We start from the raw sequence: 22,562 nt of genomic DNA on the forward strand, positions 1-22,562 counted from the left end.
AGATGTAGGCCATCATTATAAGGGGCAATATTTGTGATAACCAATAACAATACTTTGGTGGCCCTTATTTATCGGATACTATAAATAGAACCCATTACAAACTTTTCTCCTTTAATGGGAAATAACAAGCAGATTGTGGTGTTTATTGCACGCAAATGCATGTCTCAGTATTTACCGGAAAGTTTTCCCCAATAAATATCGCTAGGTTCCACCTGCCGGAATTTTTCCAGACGATGCAGTTTTTATCACACCGTTCGTTTATTTACTGGGTTTGATAAAAATCTCAAAACGTATCATTCATATATGTGCGGTAACAGGAGTTACCTCGATTCTGTGCCTGCCTACGTATGTTACTTTACTTTAAATGTACCGATGCAGCGTTCAACCCACATTGTATCATTGTAATATGTTTTGTCTTTCATCCTGTACAGTTGCTTGCCAAAATTTACAAAATGCCATTGAAGCCAGTGTTCCTCAGTGGACGCCTTGCTAACTTGCCCAGGAGGGTCCAGGAAAGGTCCACTAGCAGCGAAGATGGAATTGAGTCGGTCCTTGCTGAGTTTGATGATGACACCGGTAGGTAAACGCAATATGGCGCCTGATGGTTGCCCCAACAAAAGTGATAAAATGGGAAGAATCCCACGGTTGACGTTTGGAAGTTTATGTACTGTTTGTGTTGTCAGACTCGATGTATCCAAAGACTTCTCTAGGTCTAGAGATCTTCAGTGAACTTCCCCCTTTATTATGTCTTGATAGATATTTTCATCTAAAAGTTCTGCATGTTTCTTTCAAAGCTCGGGTGGATACTGCCAGAAGAAGTTAACTGGATTGATGAAAGCTAGCAAATCAATTAGTTTGTTATATATATATATATATATATATATATATATATATATATATATATATATATATATATATATATATATATATATATATATATATGTATATATATATATATATTCACTGAAAAAACCATAGTTTTCAGGCCTTGTATGGTTAGGAATTAGCATTTAAAAAACCTTTAAAATTCACTCAAAAACTATAAGTTTTAGGGGTGTTATAGTTAGCTGGACATTTCACTCATACAAAACCATTGAAATTGCTCCTATATAGTTAGTTGTACTAACTATATTTCGCGCACCCGCAATCCACTGCTGATGATGTCACATATTACATCATTCATGACATGGTCAGTGACATCACTGATGACATCTCAAATGACATCACTGATGACATCATCCAGTGAATGTGGTTTGCTTCGTTATTTAAATATGCATTATATATATAGCAATTTGCATTGAAGAATGAGTGGATATATAAAAATAAATATTTGGATGGAGGATTTAGTAGCAGTGTAATTGACTGTTTACTTGACCAATTTATAGTGTCTCACTAAATATAGTGGATAGTGACTAAACTGTTTGAATATCTGTATCACTTTGTCAGTTGTTGTGTAAACTGGTTCTCCAGTTGGTTACTAGCTATGTGAAAGTCTGTATTAGTTATTGATTCGTTAACTGAGTATTTGTATGGGAGAGTGAATGTGTGTGTGGTTCGGTGGGGGAGGGGGGTGACTGCCCAAAGATGTGTGAAAAGTTGATTCACTAGATATATGAAGTTAAAACTACATGTTCTAACAGTTGTTTGGGTGAGTGAATATCTTTATGGGTGTGGTGATGAGCAAATATATTTCTCAATGGTACATGTCCAACAAACTAGAAAAATAAAAGGCAGTGTATGTGTCAGTTGTTGTATATTAATAAGTATACATAAGACTCAATGATTGTGTGAGTGACTGTATGGATAACTTTATACTTGTAATAATGATTTTATAATTCACTAAGTATGACTTACTATCTAAATGAATAGATGAAGTTGTGTTTGTATAAGTGTGTAGCTAAGTAAATATGATCCATTGTTTGCATAAGTGAGTAGGATGACTTCATATGTGAATAGGATGTGTGCTGGTGTGTAATGTCGATTTAGGTGTATAAGTATTTTTGATAGTGTTCTATTGTTCATTGACAGCATGTATGAGTGAATCTACAGGTAAGTGATTAGATGTGTGTATACATCTCTGAATCACTGAGTGGGTTTTTAGATACTTGTATTGCTGTAACAATGGATTCAAATATGATACTCTGTATATTACAAAGAGTGATGAAAGATTTTACTAGTGTATGAAAAGGTGTATGTGATTGTCACGTGGATGATGTCATCAGTGATGTCATCAGTGATGTCATTTGAGATGTCATCAGTGATGTCACTGACCATGTCATGAATGATGCAATATGTGACATCAGCAGTGGATTGCGGGTGTGCGAAATATAGTTAGTACAACTAACTATATAGGAGCAATTTCAATGGTTTTGTATGAGTGAAATGTCCAGCTAACTATAACACCCCTAAAACTTATAGTTTTTTGAGTGAATTTGAAAGGTTTTTTAAATGCTAATTCCTAACTATATAAGGCCTGAAGCCTATGGTTTTTTAAGTGAATTTGCATGGTTTTTTAAATGCTAATTCCTAACTATATAAGGCCTGAAACCTATGTTTTTTTCAGTGAATTTCAAAGGTTTTTTTAATGCTAATTCCTAACTATATAAGACCTGAAGGCCCACCAGGAATCTCCAGTATGCGCCAGGGGACTGCATTGCAGAGAGGTGTAATGAAGCCACGCCCCTTTTTACACCTCTCTGCAACGCAGCCCCCGTGCATGTTTGAAGAGGGGGAACTCATTTCGCTTGCATACTGGGGGCCCCTGGGGGCCAACTAGCCCACCTTGAACCTCCAGTATGCGCCAGGGGGCTGCATTGCAGAGGTGTAATGAGGCTATGCCCCTTGTTACACCTCTCTGCAACGCAGCCCCCTGGCGCGTTTGCAGAGGGGGAACTAATTCCCCTTGCATACTGGGGGTCCCTGGGGGCCAACTAGCCCACAGGAGCCTCCAGTATGCGCCAGGGGGCTGCATTGCAGAGAGGTGTAATGAGGCCACACCCTTTTTTACACCTCTCTGCAACGCAGCGCCTGTGCATGTTTGAAGAGGGGGAACTAATTCCCCTTGCATACTGGGGGTCCCTAGGGGCCAACTAGCCCACCTGGAACCTCCAGTATGCGCCAGGGGGCTGCACTGCACAGAGGTGTAATGAGGCTATGCCTCTTTTTACATGTCTCTGCAACGCAGGCCACTGGCGCGTTTGCAGAGGGGGGGTCCCTGGGTCATATCTGCCCAAACGCCGAAATTCCGAACGATTGAAAATGACTTTTCTTGAGAAACATTTAGATTTGGATTATCATGTCCTATACTTTGGAATTTTTGAAAGACTGACTTTGAGGATGCTATAAATTACTCAAGTCTGCCCGAATTGTGTGGGTAAAATTGATACCTAGTCACTTTGAATAAGAATGTACTTACGTCTCGTCTAACATTTGGAAGAAATATCTAGTTATATGACAACAGGATACCGACATAACTTGAAGGAGATAAGAACGCCCTGAAGAAGTTCTGTTGTACAGAACGAAACGCGTCAGCTGGCTGTGGTACATAAACTTAAGGAAAATAAAAGCATTTGAATATACACCAAGATTCAGCGCTTCAATAAGGACTCTAAGTGATATGATTTGATTGGATTTATTGTGCAAGTGGTGCTGTGCCAAACTTTTGAATATTCTCCACTACTCTCTACTACTTACTCTCTACTACTCCACTACTCTCTAATACTCACTCTCTACTACTCATTCTCTACTACTCTACTACTCTCTACTACTCTCTACTACTCTCTACTACTCTCTACTCTCTACTACTCACTCTCTACTACTCTCTCTCTCTACGACTCACTCTTTACTACTCACTATCTACTACTCTCTACTACTCACTCTCTACTTCTCACTCTACTACTCTCTACTACTCACTCTCTACTACTCTCTCTCTACTACTCTCTACTACTCACTCTCTACTTCTCACTCTCTACTACTCACTCTCTACTACTCTCTCTCTACTACTCTCTACTACTCACTCTACTACTCACTACTACTCTACTATTCTCTCTCTCTGCTACTCACTCTCTACTACTCTTTACTAATCACTCTTTACTACTCTCTACTACTCACTCTCTACTGCTCTCTACTACTCACTCTACTATTCACTCTACTACTCTCTACTACTCACTCTCTGCTACTCTCTACTACTCACTCTCCACTACTCACTCTCTACTACTCTCTACTACTCACTCTACTATTCACTCTACTACTCACTCTCTGCTACTCTCTCTACTGCTCTCTACTACTCTCTACTACTCACTCTCTACTCTATTACTCACTCTCTTCTCTCTACCTCTCTCTACTTCTTTCTCTACTAGTCTCTACCTCTACCTCTACACCTCTACACCTCTACACCTCTACACCTCTACCTCTACCTCTCTCTACACGCACACATATACACATATATATATGCATATATATGCATATGCATTTATGTATGTGTATATATATATATATAATCTGCATATCTATATAAATACAAATATAAATGCATGCATACATATACATATATACATACATATGCATGTTATTTACATGAAAGTTTTAAAAACACTAATAAAAGCAAAGCTAAAAGCCACCTCATTACAAACAGAATGGCTTTAACTTAAACGAGGGCGAGATCTATTGCATTTTCAATGCTTGCTTACTTTGGTTCCATCAAGAAGGCATTCAGATGTGTCACACATTTGCCATAAATTCTGAATGTTAGCACTCTAGTTGCTCATTAGATCACTTTAGTAAAGCTACTGCTCACCAGGGAAGTCTGCTGCTAATCATACTTTCTATGGCAAAATGAACCCTCTCATTTTGTTCCTTTTTAACTTAAATGTTTTCAGACTTACCACTTCATTCCAATCAAGATGGCTTCTGGTGTGCCATACTTTTGTCATAAGTAAGACTGTTAGCGCTCTAGTTGTTCTTTAGAACACTCTGGGAAATTCTGTCATTGGGTATACTTGGGCTACATCTGGGTGATATTTGGGCTACATTTGGGCTCTTTTGTCTCTGGTGGCCATCTTGGGAGACTGCATGTCAGAATTCTTTAATGAAATAGAAGAGGATTTGGGAAGTCACTCAAAATGTGCCCTAATTTTTCTTTCTGCAGCACTAATCATACTTTCTATGGCAAAATATACCCCTCATTTTGTTCCTTTTTATTAAATTAAATGTTTTAAGAGTTACCACTTTATTCCACTCAAGATGGCTTCAGGTGTGCCATACCTTTGTAATAAGTAGGACTGTTAGCGCTCTTGTTGTTCTTTAGAACAGTCTAGGAGGCTGCAGTAGAACACAAAGGAATCAACTGACAGTCTCTGTCCTCGTTGGATGCACATGTTTTACTGAGAATGTCAGACTTCATTCTCACATGACTGAGAAAGATAATGTGAATTTACAGAAAATATGCTTTCCGTTTAGCTTATAGATCCCCTTCCAAACCACTGTGGGAAAAGCATGAGATAATAGTTTTCTTTCAAACATGATTCATGATATCCCAGCAGAAGGCTTTTTCACATGGTAAAATCACCTTAGAACACACCACAATTCCTAAAATGAGTATGGTACCATCAACAAATGATTTATAATGTAACTAACGTCCTAAAACCCTCTATTAACTACAATGCTTTTTAATGAGGTGCTATCATGTATATTGGTCCCAAGATGGCTGCCAACACTTCTTGGATGAAGTGCTGACAGCCAATCAGATCTCACGATGAGATGTGTGGTTAGGCTCCGCCCAGATATATATGTGTTTTTGAAGTTAATTTTCATAAAAACCACTGGAGCAATTTTCACCAAATATAGCAAAGGCACTTCTGCGTACCAGTCCCTATAATTTTGCCAAGTTTGGTGTAATTCCGTTCAGCGGTTCGGGCTGTAGCCTTGTCAGAACGTCCTATGGAAATTAACATGGGGAAAACACATTTTGGGACCCCCCTTTTTTCTCAGCCCCCACTTCACGAATCTCCCTGAAATTTTCAGGGAAGGAGCGCAGCGGAGCTGGCCAACATTTTGGAAAATTACACGCAAATTCCTCAACCGGCGCCAAAGTTATTCCCAATAGAATGTTGCGGATTTCCTATGGTAGCTAGGTCCTAACTATATATACCTACTGGCTATCGCCAGTAGGTAATATATATATATATATATATATATATATATATATATATCTATATATATATATATATATCTATATCAATGCTCCAAGGTGTCCACCTTTGAGTAGCACGCGAACAGCAGCTTGGTTTATGTATAGGTGAGGACGGGGATCCATTCGTAGACGCCGCTCCGTACGGGATCTGCCCGACGCGTTTCGAAGCTCCATATGCTTCTCTTCAGGGGCTTTAACGGAAGCGGTGTGCGCAACCGCCGACCCACTTCCCCATTTTATATATAACACACCCACCGATGGGAGGCTCAAATGAGACTGTGCATTCTGGGAAGTGTGGTCCGGGAAGCACACAATCAAGTCCAATATGGACTCCACAATTGGGCCCGTCCTCGATTCCAAGTACGACTGCTGCTTCACTTTCGTGACCCCCAGGGTACCGGGGTGGTGCATACTCCGTGGCTGGACGGCCGCGTATAAATCAATGCTCCAAGGTGTCCACCTTTGAGTAGCACGCGAACAGCAGCTTGGTTTATGTATAGGTGAGGACGGGGATCCATTCGTAGACGCCGCTCCGTACGGGATCTGCCCGACGCGTTTCGAAGCTCCATATGCTTCTCTTCAGGGGCTTTTACGGAAGCGGTGTGCGCAACCGCCGACCCACTTCCCCATTTTATATATAACACACCCACCGATGGGAGGCTCAAATGAGACTGTGCATTCTGGGAAGTGTGGTCCGGGAAGCACACAAGCACCAATTGTGGAGTCCATACAGGACTTGATTGTGTGCTTCCCGGACCACACTTCCCAGAATGCACAGTCTCATTTGAGCCTCCCATCGGTGGGTGTGTTATATATGAAATGGGGAAGTGGGTCGGCGGTTGCGCACACCGCTTCCGTTAAAGCCCCTGAAGAGAAGCATATGGAGCTTCGAAACGCGTCAGGCAGATCCCGTACGGAGCGGCGTCTACGAATGGATCCCCGTCCTCACCTATACATAAACCAAGCTGCTGTTCGCGTGCTACTCAAAGTTGGACACCTTGGAGCATTGATTTATACGCGGCCGTCCAGCCGCGGAGTATGCACCACCCCGGTACCCTGGGGGTCACGAAAGTGAAGCAGCAGTCGTACTTGGAATCGAGGACGGGCCCAATTGTGGAGTCCATACAGGACTTGATTGTGTGCTTCCCGGACCACACTTCCCAGAATGCACAGTCTCATTTGAGCCTCCCATCGGTGGGTGTGTTATATATAAAATGGGGAAGTGGGTCGGCGGTTGCGCACATCGCTTCCGTTAAAGCCCCTGAAGAGAAGCATATGGAGCTTCGAAACGCGTAGGGCAGATCCCGTACGGAGCGGCGTCTACGAATGGATCCTCGTCCTCACCTATACATAAACCAAGCTGCTGTTCGCGTGCTACTCAAAGGTGGACACCTTGGAGCATTGATTTATACGCGGCCGTCCAGCCGCGGAGTATGCACCACCCCGGTACCCTGGGGGTCACGAAAGTGAAGCAGCAGTCGTACTTGGAAACGAGGACGGGCCCAATTGTGGAGTCCATACAGGACTTGATTGTGTGCTTCCCGGACCACACTTCCCAGAATGCACAGTCTCATTTGAGCCTCCCATCGGTGGGTGTGTTATATATAAAATGGGGAAGTGGGTCGGCGGTTGCGCACACCGCTTCCGTTAAAGCCCCTGAAGAGAAGCATATGGAGCTTCGAAACGCGTCGGGCAGATCCCGTACGGAGCGGCGTCTACAAATGGATCCCCGTCCTCACCTATACATAAACCAAGCTGCTGTTCGCGTGCTACTCAAAGGTGGACACCTTGGAGCATTGATTTATACGCGGCCGTCCAGCCGCGGAGTATGCACCACCCCGGTACCCTGGGGGTCACGAAAGTGAAGCAGCAGTCGTACTTGGAATCGAGGACGGGCCCAATTGTGGAGTCCATACAGGACTTGATTGTGTGCTTCCCGAACCACACTTCCCAGAATGCACAGTCTCATTTGAGCCTCCCATCGGTGGGTGTGTTATATATAAAATGGGGAAGTGGGTCGGCGGTTGCGCACACCGCTTCCGTTAAAGCCCCTGAAGAGAAGCATATGGAGCTTCGAAACGCGTCGGGCAGATCCCGTACAGAGCGGCGTCTACGAATGGATCCCCGTCCTCACCTATACATAAACCAAGCTGCTGTTCACGTGCTACTCAAAGGTGGACACCTTGGAGCATTGATTTATACGCGGCCGTCCAGCCGCGGAGTATGCACCACCCCGGTACCCTGGGGGTCACGAAAGTGAAGCAGCAGTCGTACTTGGAATCGAGGACGGGCCCAATTGTGGAGTCCATACAGGACTTGATTGTGTGCTTCCCGGACCACACTTCCCAGAATGCACAGTCTCATTTGAGCCTCCCATCGGTGGGTGTGTTATATATAAAATGGGGAAGTGGGTCGGCGGTTGCGCACACCGCTTCCGTTAAAGCCCCTGAAGAGAAGCATATGGAGCTTCGAAACGCGTCGGGCAGATCCCGTACGGAGCGGCGTCTACGAATGGATCCCCGTCCTCACCTATACATAAACCAAGCTGCTGTTCGCGTGCTACTCAAAGGTAGACACCTTGGAGCATTGATTTATACGCGGCCGTCCAGCAGCGGAGTATGCACCACCCCGGTACCCTGGGGGTCACGAAAGTGAAGCAGCAGTCGTACTTGGAATCGAGGACGGGCCCAATTGTGGAGTCCATACAGGACTTGATTGTGTGCTACCTGGACCACACTTCCCAGAATGCACAGTCTCATTTGAGCCTCCCATCGGTGGGTGTGTTATATATAAAATGGGGAAGTGGGTCGGCGGTTGCGCACACCGCTTCCGTTAAAGCCCCTGAAGAGAAGCATATGGAGCTTCGAAACGCGTCAGGCAGATCCCGTACGGAGCGGCGTCTACGAATGGATCCCCGTCCTCACCTATACATAAACCAAGCTGCTGTTCGCGTGCTACTCAAAGGTGGACACCTTGGAGCATTGATTTATACGCGGCCGTCCAGCCGCGGAGTATGCACCACCCCGGTACCCTGGGGGTCACGAAAGTGAAGCAGCAGTCGTACTTGGAATCGAGGACGGGCCCAATTGTGGAGTCCATACAGGACTTGATTGTGTGCTTCCCGGACCACACTTCCCAGAATGCACAGTCTCATTTGAGCCTCCCATCGGTGGGTGTGTTATATATAAAATGGGGAAGTGGGTCGGCGGTTGCGCACACCGCTTCCGTTAAAGCCCCTGAAGAGAAGCATATGGAGCTTCGAAACGCGTCGGGCAGATCCCGTACGGAGCGCCGTCTACGAATGGATCCCCGTCCTCACCTATACATAAACCAAGCTGCTGGTCGCGTGCTACTCAAAGGTGGACACCTTGGAGCATTGATTTATACGCGGCCGTCCAGCCGTGGAGTATGCACCACCCCGGTACCCTGGGGGTCACGAAAGTGAAGCAGCAGTCGTACTTGGAATCGAGGACAGGCCCAATTGTGGAGTCCATACAGGACTTGATTGTGTGCTTCCCGGACCACACTTCCCAGAATGCACAGTCTCATTTGAGCCTCCCATTGGTGGGTGTGTTATATATAAAATGGGGAAGTGGGTCGGCGGTTGCGCACACCGCTTCCGTTAAAGCCCCTGAAGAGAAGCATATGGAGCTTCGAAACGCGTCCGGCAGATCCCGTACGGAGCGGCGTCTACGAATGGATCCCCGTCCTCACCTATACATAAACCAAGCTGCTGTTCGCGTGCTACTCAAAGGTGGACACCTTGGAGCATTGATATATATATATATATATCAAAGATCCACCTCTCCAAAAAGAAGCAAGAGGACACAGCGGGGAGTTTGGTGGGGGTTCTTTTATTCAGCAGCTTGTGTGGCATAATGCATTTCGGCTCGCATGAGCCTTCCTCAGATGCCGTAGCTGAAATGAGGTGAGTCCAACTTCCTCCATTAATATACTGAGACCCCTACCAATGTCGTGAGGTCAGCAAGTTCCGCAGAATAGGTTGCAGCTGCAGTCCAATGTCACAAACTGCAGCTCCCAGAAGTCATCACTTCAATAATACCTGCTACGGAGCTGTATTAATGTCCGACAGTGGACGCTGAATTGCCAAGTAATGGCGGAAGTTAAAGTTATGACTGACCCCAATGCCAAAGTCTGGAACTCCCTCAAGTCCCCAACGTTCTGCCTCTGAATACACAAACCAAGCAGGGCCGTGAATCGGTGATGCCGTGATCCCTTTTCCCCGTGCAGTCACGGGCTGTATTTTACAGCGGTCACTTGCCAGATGTGGTCAGAAGGCGGTCCAGCAGAAATCCGATACCTCGGAGAAACACCACTCATATATATATATATATGAGTACTTCCCTTTCTTCTGATAAATGTTGATCATCTCTTTGGATAACATGGCACGGAAACCTGAAGTCACTCTATATACTACATCTTGTTTACATGTGTATTAGTTAAAAGGCATGTAAACAAATCACTATACAAGGGGTTAAAGTTGTCGAGTCTGATTAAATCATATTGATGAGTGCAAGCGACTTAGCAGGATGCGTTCCTGTGTCAAGTCATTGTAACATGAAATCTGTCAGGAAGTAAACAGTAATTTCTCATGTCATTTTCTCTGCACTGTGGTGATAACGCATAATTTAACTTTTGCATTCAAGTAGTGTTTGGAAGTGTGCTCGTTAGTACACTTGTTCTAAATCATGTGGTATTTTCATGTACAGCTCGTAAATATATGTGTTGAAAGGACTTTATGGTTAACGATATGAAAATTAAAATCTACCAAAGAAATCACCAGTTATGGTAAGCTGCGGTGCCAGGATGCTTGTTTCTGGTCCAGGGAGGACCTGGGCTGGCAGTTCGAGCTCGATTGTTTCCATGGGGAGCAAGGTCAAGACTGATTTGCAAATGGCTAGGTCCTAAGTATCTCCTGCCTGGCAATTTCTGGCCTCCAGGATTCTCAACCTCAGTCCGGCCGCAAAAAACTGTCCATAACCTGGGCAGCATGTTTGATAGCAAGCTTACCTTGGAAGCCCAGGTGACAAAAACAACAGCTTCCTGTTTCGCGATTATTAGGTCCCTCCGTAAAAAATTTCCGTTACTACCTTCTCAGGCGCACGCTCAAGTGGCAAGATGTACCATCCTCAGTAGGCTTGACTACTGCAACGCCCTCCTGCTGGATTCCCCCAACTTCTTGTTGGATAGACTACAAAGGATCCAGTCAGCAGCAGCCAGACTAGTTTTAGGGTTGCCTAGAAGGTCCTCCGCCTCGGCAGCTCTGGCAAAACTTCACTGGCTCCCATTGAGACAGAGAGTGCATTTTAAATCTATCTGCCTGTCTTCAAAGCCCTTCATGGGATTGGCCCTATGATCAGTGGCGGCTGGTGACATTTGAAAGTGGAGGGGCGTAAAATGCTAGCCATACTGCTACCTAGAGGGGGATTCGGGGAGTTCTCCCCCGAGAAAAGTTTGAAAAAAGAGTGGCCAAATGATGCATTTTCAAGCAAATGTAAGAAAGCAGGAAGGGTAATAAAGCAATTGTGAAAGTGTTTTGCTTTATACTTTTATAATCTACTGCACTTTACATGCATTTTAACAAGACCACACATTATTATCACATTTTATAACCAGAGCCCCTTATTAATGCTGCAGAGGAGTGATTAGCATTTTGAGGCAAACAAAGGTGTACCTCGTGGGACATGACCCCGCTGTCATTAAATTATATCCATGATTAATGATTTTCTGTAGCACCAAGCTAAAACTTTGAGTGATAATGAATAGATTGTAAACTAGATGGATACAAAATGAATCAAAATGATGAGAAGCACAGCTGGTGCTCAAAGTTTATTTTAAATTACAGCACGCATCTCTGCCATGGAGCTGTCAGGGAGGTTTTGTACTCAACCAGACTTCCTAGAATAGAGCACAAAATTTCTCGCTCTTAAAGCAACAGTACAAACGAGGACATCCCTATATTCAAAAACACGCAGACACAACATGTTTTCATGTCAGAGTTGACGCTGTTTGTGGCGAACATTAAAGGTGGTAACATTGCTCGGTGTGTTTGAGCGCCTGATGTTGACCATCTGCTTGTAATCTGCACCAGTGGGCTGGTAGGCCTGACAGGGCTGTCATCCCGACCTTTATCCTACAATCCCCAGCTGGCACGCGCAGCAACAATGCACTCCAGATATACAGCGAGATGATATGCACGCCTACAGTGACTCATTCATGCCGCCATAGCATAGATAGCCCTCCACAAAGACACTGAACTTAAGACAACACCGACTCTGGGGGAACCTGCTTTCTACAGTGACTCATGCCAACATAGGCCTTTTGCACGATTACATAGGCCCACCAAGACACTGAAGTCAATCTTACACACCGACTCTCGGGGAACCTTTCTACTGGCTGCCATAATTTCTCAGTGTAGAAATGGTTATGCAAATGTTTACTGAAGGCGCCATTCATGTCACCCCCGCACCGTAGATTTTGGAGGCCCGGCGGCGGCACAGATTTTTATCCTGCAAAGGCAGAGGACATGCCCAGGGGAGCCCTCACCTGCCAGCCAGTCAGCCAGCCACCAAGATGCGCTTGTTGTTAATCGTGTGTCTTTTCTGTTTATTATCTCGACGCAGTAACACCTTAGCGGCATAATTTCACAACGCCTGATTTATGCTTTTATGGTGAACGTCTGAGGAATAAAATAACACATCCAGTAGAACGTGCGCAGCGAAATGTGGGTTGTGACATTTAGAAACTAAAGGAGGGAATTAAGAAGACCAGGATGTGAAAACAAGACTGAGAAAAAAGTGAAAAGAAAAACAGCCTGTAGAAAACCTGCGCGTGGACAAAAAAAATGAGGCGGGAAGGAGAAGAGAAGTGAAAGCTGAGGAATCAGGAGGGCGCATAAAAGCTCTCCAGGGAAGGGAGACTGGTATACAAACGAAGGGAAAGACACCGTGACATCGACGATAATAAATGATAAAATATTATAAAACTTACCTTGGCTTCAGTTCCCGCTTTTCTCCCGAGACTGCAGACTCCCGAATCCCGCGTCCTGGATTTTGAAAACGTCTGGGCTCTCGTCAACAGGAAGGCTGCAGGCAGCCTCCCTCCCCTCCACAGCAGCCAGCGCTGTGATTGGATCGGCCGGCTGCCCTACCTACGTCATTTCTCTCTGTATGCTGCAGCATACAGAGAGCAGGGAGAGTGGGAGGGGTTACTCGAGGGCAGGGGGGAGCGGCTTGCCCATTGTTGTTAATACTGTCTGTTTGGCAGCCTCTCAGGCTTCCCAAACAGACAGTATTAACAACAGTGGGCAAGCCGCTCCCCCCTGCCCTCGAGTAACCCCTCCCACTCTAACTTCTGCTTTCTCGCCGTGCGAGAAGGCAGAAACATATGGTAGTTATTACGGTAATAACTACCATGTGTTTCTGCCTTCTCGCACGGCGAGAAAGCAGTGGGGCGGCGCCCTAACGCCCCCATGGACCAGCCGCCACTGCCTATGATCTTGCGTAAAAAATTTGTTTGGTACACCCCTTCTAGGCCGGCCGCTCCGCTCGTCTTCGGCTAGACTGGTGAAGGTGCCTAGCTTTAGGAAAGTCAGGTCAGGGGGTAGATCCTTCGGAGTGGCAGCAGCTAGACTGTGGAACAGTCTTCCCTGGGAGTTCAGGCTAATCAGGGAACTTCTCCCTTTCAGGAGGCGCGTAAAAACCTGGCTATTCCCCAAGAATTAGATGACCGGTCTTTGTTCTCTGTTTCACCTCTGTCTTTGAGCTGCTTAGCACCAGGATGCCTGTAAGGTGATAGTGCGCTCTATAAATTTAATAAATAAATAAATAAATAAGTGGCTAGGCATGGTGAGCAAAAAAACAATGGATTTAACCCAGATCTGTGACCAGAGGTGAATGTTTGATTTGTTCAGCATTACGTCCATCATCTGTTCTTATTGCATTGTGATAAATCTAAGTATGTATTGAGAATTGCTAATTGATGGTGTTAAATCTGAACATGCACAGACAATGCTGCGCGGTTGATGGGGATTGTTAGAATGCCCTTGCCATGCTCTCAGCAGACCCACCTGAAAAAGACATTTAGCATTGTAGCTTGCTCATCTGCCGCAGCCAATCGGAAGAAAGAGAAGAAGCCTAATGCCCGGGATTTCTCTTTCTGCCAGGCGACACACAGATAAAACAGGGCAGAGTCCAGTCCCTGTTGCAGCAGATCTATTCAAATCATTTCTGGGAAATAAAACACCACAGTTCCTTTACTCACAGGCAGGGCCATAGCGGGCACCGTGCTTTTCCGGTGAGCTGGAAGGTTGGTGGCTGGTACCTGTAACAAAAGTGGTAGCGATGCACCAGAGGGCTGGAGCTTCTGAGTAGCACCCAATCGTCCCTCCTGGGGTGGTGGGGGTGGCGGTTGAGAGGAGTTGCCAAGGCTGGTTTAGGTTCCCAGTCTGGCCATGCTTACAGGTCTCTATCTTCATTTGTATCTGTGTACCCATCCGCTTCATTGCAGCCCTGCAGATGACTTAGTAATGAATGACTAAAGGTAGGCAAGCTACTTAAGGCTTGATTCTGAGGCCTGGCTCAGCTCGAGCTCCTCTTGGCCCCCAAGCCCAAAATGAGCCAAACTTTAAAGTGGCTTCTGCCTGCCACCTACCTCTAACATCATATGCATAGAGTTAAAAACAAAGCATAAACCTTTGGTTTTAAAAAGGAGAGAAAGAGGTACCATCTATTGGGTGAATTGCATAATGGTAAACCAGAAAACCCCGGACCAATCCTGGCTTCCCCTCTTGACCAAATTGTGTGACCCTTGGCCAATATTTTATATCACAGAGCCTCCTTTTTCTTTGTTATCTTAACTGAGAGTACCTTGTAGTATGCGATTACATGGTGTGCGCTGTACAAAAATATTCTGGTGTATTAAGGTGAAACGCTGTTGCATGCTAAAGAAACACCTTTTAATTTTAAATACACAATCATATTTCCACATGATGTTTTTGCATATTTTCAGTCCCAACTATTTTCAGGGCTCAGCTCGTGCACAAGCTCTTAGAGTCGATCCAGGCCTTTGGCTCGGCTCTTCCAGTTAATTTGTCCGCTCGTTCACTTGTAGGGGTAGATACATGCAGTCACCGAATTCCTGCGTGAAGAAGTACACATCTTGGTATTAACTGATTATTAACCGCATCGCAACCGCGGCGGCTGCATGCTGGTGACGGAACCGCTCCGTCACCAGCCGCGGTTGAGCTGTGCTCGTGACGGAGCGGTTCCGTCATGGCCCCGCCCGCTCAATAGAATGCGCCGCGCAGGCGCGAAATCAGCGCCGCACAGGCGCGGCGGCGGGGCCATGACGGAACCGCTCCGTCATCAGCACAGCCCAAACGCAGCTGATGACGGAGCGGTTCCGTCATCAGCATGGAAAGGGTTAATACTCAGTAACTGGCACAGAATGGAGGCTACATATTTACAAGAAGTTCACTCTTAGAGGACAATTGGAACAGTAGAGGGGAGACTCTGGAACAAAATGTAAACTTGCTTCCATAAAAAGGGTTATGAGTATATATTGAGGAGGAGATGTGGCCTAACTGTCAGAGATGCTGACCGAACTAGGGAGCCAGGTTCGAGTCCCAGCATCTGCTCAATGTCCTGTGATTCAGGCCAGGGAAAACCACTTAATCTCCCTGTGTCTTAAAAAAAAGAATCTGCCCTTCTAGTGCTCCTGTAAAGCGCTTTAGTGCCGTTGGGCCGCATTCGGGCTGCATAAAACTGCTAAAAATGTATTCTAGCAGCAGTGGTAGAAAGAGACTAAATATGCACTTTCAGGTTGTCACTTTATGAAGTTTCATGTGTAGGGTCAAAGCTTTGCAATGCACTGGCCCAATCCTTGCACCAATTAAACCAATATATCTACTTTTGTCTTTATGACATATTGATTACCCAGTTGTCCGCTGTTGACTGCGGAACCTGATTTGAATGCAAACTCGGTGTAACCTGACATGCATTCGAGGCTGCTCTCGTTTCCTGCCATGGTGAAGCGATTAATGAAACACTGTCCAACAATCAGTTCTTTGGAGATTACAAACCAGGGTGTAATAATTGTCATTTGCATTTATATCCCTTTCATTCGTGAGTTCCTTTTCCCCTTTTTCTCTAAATAAAATAATTTTAAACTGTTGCAGGGATTCTGCTCTGAAACTGAACTATGCTTGGAACCATAGAACATCAGTATGTAGGGACTGAGTTACTATACCACCTCAGTGTCCATGAGTCCGGTTCCAACTAGCTATCGTGCCTCACTTGCCCTCCTAACCTTACAAGAGAAGTGGATTAGCACCCCCAGAACACAACACTCTTGACCCTCACCGGAATCGCGGTAACACGACACACCCTTTTGCTCGCTCACTCGCTTTTGTCCACAATGAGATAACCATGAGACACGAAGAAAGTTTTGAATATTTATTCAAACTATCGTGCTCTGAAATGCAGTATACGTTCCACACTTAGAAAACAGATGCATAATGAAAATGTTGTAAGCACTGTTAATAATCCATATACCATGAAAGCACTGTTATTTTATGTGAGAGAGTAACTTAACCCTCTCCCCTGCTACTGAAGCTAAATGAGTGTATGAATGATTTCTGGGATTACCGGTAGATCCCATACCTTAGCATACACATACGGATGCTCTACATCTCAGCAGACTCAGTGCTCTTGTCTCAGAACTCTTGTTCCATATGCCCCTTTGTGGCTCATGTACTCATCTATATGATAGGACATGTGTGCACAGACACAACAGCTGCATTATTGTGTTATGTCTAGGTGCTAGTGCCTGGCCAGAAAGAATAACAATGGACATTGTTGTCTGACCTTGTCGGCTCAGACTAAATCCCAGGAATAGAACAGAACGTGAAAGCATATACAGGTTCCGTGTGAAATTACAATGTGGCACAAAGACAAGCATGTGTATATAGTAATGTGGGCAAAGGAAAATAAGGCCTACAAGGTGTGCAGTTAGGCTAACATAGGGAAAACTGCAATGGGCCTTGCAAGAAACACAAGACAAAATAAAGAGTAGGTTTGTTTGTAATGTTTCCATGCTTTGTGCTTTGTGTTGAATTTCTTCTGAACATTTACTACACCTCCAGAGGGAAGAGAAGGATCCAAGGGAGAGTTTAAAGACCAAATACAGATGTAATCCCCAGTACAATTAATCACAACTACAAAATAATCTGGTGGTCTCTGAGAAGCGAGCAAAACAGGTTATCACAAAAACTAAGATTGCAAACACCCAGCGCATATTCAAAGTGTAATGAACCCAAAAAGAAGTGTAGAAGGAGAAACGACCTTCACAGGATGATAGGATGTCCATCAACTTCGAAAAGAGTGGACAGTGTCATCACTTGGATATCCTTCCTTCCTACCACAACTCTTCCAGATCACTGTGAGAGGTTCTGTGGATGGGGTTGCGACCAGGTCACATAAATAGCAACAGAAGGAAGTGTAAGTAAAAAAGAAGATTATTACTCGATCATCTATTATCTCCATTTAAGAATGGATATCAATAGCTTGGGTGATGGAGTTGTCAGTGTAGTGCATGTGAGTGAGATTAAAAAGGATTTGGGAGAGAAAAATTACTTTAATAAAAATATCCCTGCCAATCCTATTAAAATAGTGCAAAAGCAGCTTTCAACAAATAGGCCACTTCACAATATGGTCAACCTTAAGGGCCCCTTGCCCAGGCTTTCTTCAGGACCTAAATACAAGATTGCTACTGCATCTTCACACCTGTTTTGTATGAGATAAAAAACCTCACCTCACCCGGTAACAACTCAGGTATGGGAGACCTCACCCTATCCGTCGGTGCCTCGGACTCTCCTGAGTCAGTGGGAGGTCTTAGTTCTTGTGATGTGTTGTTTCTGACCTGATGGCTTGGTTAGAAAGTCGAGTCTCTCTTCTGACCTGAGTGGTACAACCACTGAGCAGAATACACAACAGAAAATGAACACATTGTTTATTTTTGCCACATAAGTCAAGGGAACATGTTCTCCCGTTATTGGTGTTTGCATAGATATCTAGGCCCAAACGGTTCTAATAAGAGTGCCACAGCCATGCTGCTTGGAAATGGCTGTATATTTTGCTGTGTTTTTTCCAGAAGATTGCTGCTTCTTTGGTTTTTAGCCCTCATGTGTCTTCTCTCTTGTAGGCCTAATAGAAGTCTGGATCATTTTGCTGGAACAGCTGACAACCACCATCTCAAACTGTCCCCGGCAGCACCAGCCTCCCACCCTGGATTTGCTGTTTGAGCTGTTGCGAGAAGTCACCAAAGTACCTGGTAAGTAGAAAAAGCCAGTTACATAACCATGGCTAGGCTTGGGCAAAATTTAAATTGTACCACCATAATTGACTTATTTTTGGAATTTTGTTTTGTGTGTAATCATGCACTATTTGTGGTAGAAATTTATCAGGAACGCACACAAACTGAACATGAGCAGCTGTTGTTCTTGGTGCTTTTGTGTTCTTTGCACAAATGTTTTAGCGCAAAAAGCGTCTGTGTGTCAAACACTGATGCGAGGATGCATTTCACGCTACAATATAGTGTGAAATGACGTATTTGCATTTTGCATATTTATGCAGAATTCTGCAAAAATGTTGCATAACTGCGCAAAAGCCAATTACGTGAATGTCACACACCCAGGCCATAACCAGAATAAAATGGAAAGGCTTTCCCTCAAATGGGAGAAATTCTGAGCTTTTTTCAGGTCGATTATCTGGTTTGCTTAAGACATCTTGAGGACATTACGAAAGCTTCTCTGTGAATGCATTCCTCTGGTTCCTTACCGTTGCCTCTGTGGTTTGTAACTTATAATTCTGGCTTTCTGTTTGCTGGTGTTACTTTTTTTTAGCCTGTACAGCTTCAGTTTTTCCGTCCCAAGGAGCAATGCCTTTTCAATCTACCTCTCCTTGTATTCTTCCAGGAGTACTCCTTTCTGTAAACAGGCCTGTAAATCTTGTTCTTATATTGTCATGTTTGCTGAGCATTCACAGACAGAGGTCAAGTGACAGGCTCTGTCTTCCAGGGAATTTGGTGTTTATGTCTGTTTCTCTGACTTCAAAGTGAGAGAATTTACCTGACAATCTTGCTGGATACTGGGGGGGGGGGAAGTATTGCAGAATTTATCAGAATTAGAAAAGAACAAATGTAGCACCTTTTTTGTTAGTTCCGAAGAGTGGTGGAAACAAATACTTTATTATGATCATAACAAACCAGTACACTAGGTGATGCCATTTCCACACATAATCGTTTGTGCGCTGTATAGTTTTATCAGTAAAACGGTATGTCTGTGCAAATGTAATTGTAATTTTTATTGAAAATATGTTGTCTGTAATGGCAGTGTGCTACCACACCATGCATACTCCACTCTGCGCCACTGTACTCTTCGCCACTCAACGCCATTACTCTGCATCACTGCACTCTACGCCACTCCACTCATTCTACCCCATTAAATGCCTCTCCACGCCACCACACTCTACTCTGCACCACTCTAAGCCACTGCACTCTACGCCACTCCACTCATTCTACCCCATTAAATGCCTCTCCACGCCACCACACTCTACTCTGCACCACTCTAAGCCACTGCACTCTATGCCACTCTACTCTACGCCATTCTACTCCACGTCACTCTACACCACTGCAGTCTATGCCACTAGACTCTATGCCACTCTGCTCTGCACCACAGCACTCTACTATACAGCACTCTAATCTACGCCACTGCATTCTACGATGCTGCATTGTACGCTGCTGAATTCTAGGCCACTGACCTCTAAGCCACTATACTCTGCAACACTCTACCCCAATGCACTGTACACCAGTCCAATCTATTCTACACCACTCCACTCAACTGTACACCATTGCACTCCACTCTATTGTATGCTACTGCACTATACACCTCTCTACACCACTGCACTCTGACACTCTACTCTGCCACACTGCACTCAATGCCACTGAACTTTACGCCACTCTACTCTGCACTATTGCATTCTGTGGCAATGCATTCCACACCACTCTACTCTGCATCACTCCACTCTCCGCCATTGCACTCTGCACCAATCTACACCACTGTAGTTTATGCCATTCTACTCGACAACTGTACTCTATGCCACTCTAATCTGCACCACTCCATTCTCCTCTACACCACTGCACTCTACTATGCAACACTATAATCGATGCCACTGCATTCTACGATGATGCCTTGTACAACCCTGTATTCTATGCCACTGCGCTGTACGCCTCTGTACTCTGCAACACTCTACACCAGCCCACTACTCCATTCCACTGTACTCCTCTCTATGCCACTCCAATTCACAACAATCAATGCAACTCCACAACACTCTACTCCCCTCTTTGCCATTTCACTCTACAACACTCTATACCACTCTCCTCTATACTACTTTTAGCCATGCTAACCAGCAGCCACACTGGTGTACAACACGGCTAAAAGACATTGGCCCATAGCTCTTGCATAGGCGAGACCTGTTGGCTTTGCCAATACTTGTTCTGCTATATGTACACTGTTAATCAAGAGCTTTGTACTGCAGTTATTTAACCCGACCGAGTTTTCAACACCATGTACAGTTCCTACATTACCTCAGTATCTGTATAAGTCAGTGCATGAGCTGCTCACGGCTCAACTCGGAGCGGAGCCACATCCACTTGGAGTCTTACGGAAGGGCACGTTCATTCCAGTGCACAGCCATTTTTGAAGTGATTACCCAGGGAGCCATATTCTGCTGTTACTTTTGACGCATTTAAGCTATCTTGAGGATGTGTGGCAATGAAAGTTGCTTTGTGGTTCGATATAAATACATCGATGCAACAGCCACAATTAATATTCCACCCTTGCAAGCAGTATCACTAATAGATACATGCTTAATGGAGTGGTCCAACAGACACAGGCCACAGCCAGCCTCTCTGGATCAATACATATACACCATAAAATACTTAAGTGGATGAAAGAGATGGGACAGTCTGCTACATTTGAAACAGTTACTATGGCTGCTAGCAGAAGAGTGGACGATTCCCAGAAAATATATGGAAGTTCAGGGAAATGTATCATTTATAGGAGAGTCTAGGAAGAAAGCATGCTTTATATTGTATACACTTCTTTCTCCATGCCCATTAAGGCTTACTACACAGATTGAATGTAACTTCCTAGAATTGTTTGTAATGTTATTAATAATGTAAAAAGAACTAGAGCATTGCATAGCCGTGATCTGTGTTTATAAGAGTGGACCAGCAAACTTGTCCCACAGCACAGTGGGCTGGAGCATTAATTATTTTCAATGTGTGGATGGTGCATAAAGAAGTAACATTCATTAGTCTTGTCAGTAACTTATTTTTTTTTTGTGGACATAGAGTAGGCCTTCTACTTTGGGGAGTTTGGCAGAAACCTGGACCTATCAGAGTCTGAAAGTCTCTGATAAGTCCAGGCGTGGAGAGTACATTACGATGCCATTCAGGGAGTGTCCGAGAAGGTGTCCTAGGTGCCAGTCAATCGTCCTGCAGGGTGAAACAGGAGGACATGAACATCCATCCTAGGGGCATCTGTCCTTTATACTGCTTCTTAGGACATGCCTTCCCTCTCCCAGTTTCTTAGTTACTCATCATACTCCCACTGGCACATGGGACATCAGCAGTCCCAAACCTCTGATTTTCTGAAGCACCCAGCAACTACTTTTTACAGAAGATGCTTTGTGCTTGGCCCTTCTGTGGTGGACGTCTCTTTCTTTGTGATGGCAGCTGCCTATTCTCCACTCATATCCAAGTTCCTTCTACCCAATCAGATGAGTGTTCCCAGCCTCCTGTTAATCAGCAGTGCTACCTTCCCACTTCCCGCCCCAACTTGCCGTGCTGCTGCCTGCATCTCTGAGCTGCTACAGTAACTTTATTGTTATTTAAATACTTTGCATTACCTCTATGGTACTAATATGAGGTTATTGTCAGTTGTTTTTCTTTTCTTTTCTTTTTATGTAAGTATATCAACAATACAAAGCTGAAACATTCATGGACGAGGTGGAGCCCAATCTTGCTAGAAAGCTGTACCTACAGTTTAGACGTGGGTCACTACCCTTGCGTGCTTTTACCCACAAATGGTCATCCTCTTATAGTGGAGATGACCAGGTATGTCCGACCTGTGGCAGGTCTATTGAAACCTTGGCACATGTTATGTTCTTTTGTCCAGGGTACAGATTGGCCAGGACAAAATGGATTAGAACTATTTGTAGGAATTTGGTAGTTGTCCGGCACACAGAGTCTTTGAGAATACTCCAAATAGACACAACCCAGCATAATGTAT

The 22,562-nt window shown here is 44.7% G+C and overlaps 1 protein-coding gene across 1 annotated transcript in view; it reads left to right on the forward strand.

Annotated features, from left to right (window-relative positions):
• ARFGEF3 (ARFGEF family member 3) overlaps nt 1–22,562 on the forward strand; it is a 505,700-nt gene that overhangs the window by 413,492 nt on the left and 69,646 nt on the right. Inside the window, exons 27-28 of the mRNA XM_078649342.1 lie at nt 432–576; nt 18,413–18,541. Of these exons, the coding sequence (XP_078505468.1) occupies nt 432–576; nt 18,413–18,541 (274 nt within the window). The remainder of the gene's footprint in view (nt 1–431; nt 577–18,412; nt 18,542–22,562) is intronic.

Source organism: Lissotriton helveticus, chromosome 6 (genome assembly GCF_964261635.1).
Source record: "Lissotriton helveticus chromosome 6, aLisHel1.1, whole genome shotgun sequence".
Lineage (NCBI taxonomy): Eukaryota > Metazoa > Chordata > Amphibia > Caudata > Salamandridae > Lissotriton > Lissotriton helveticus.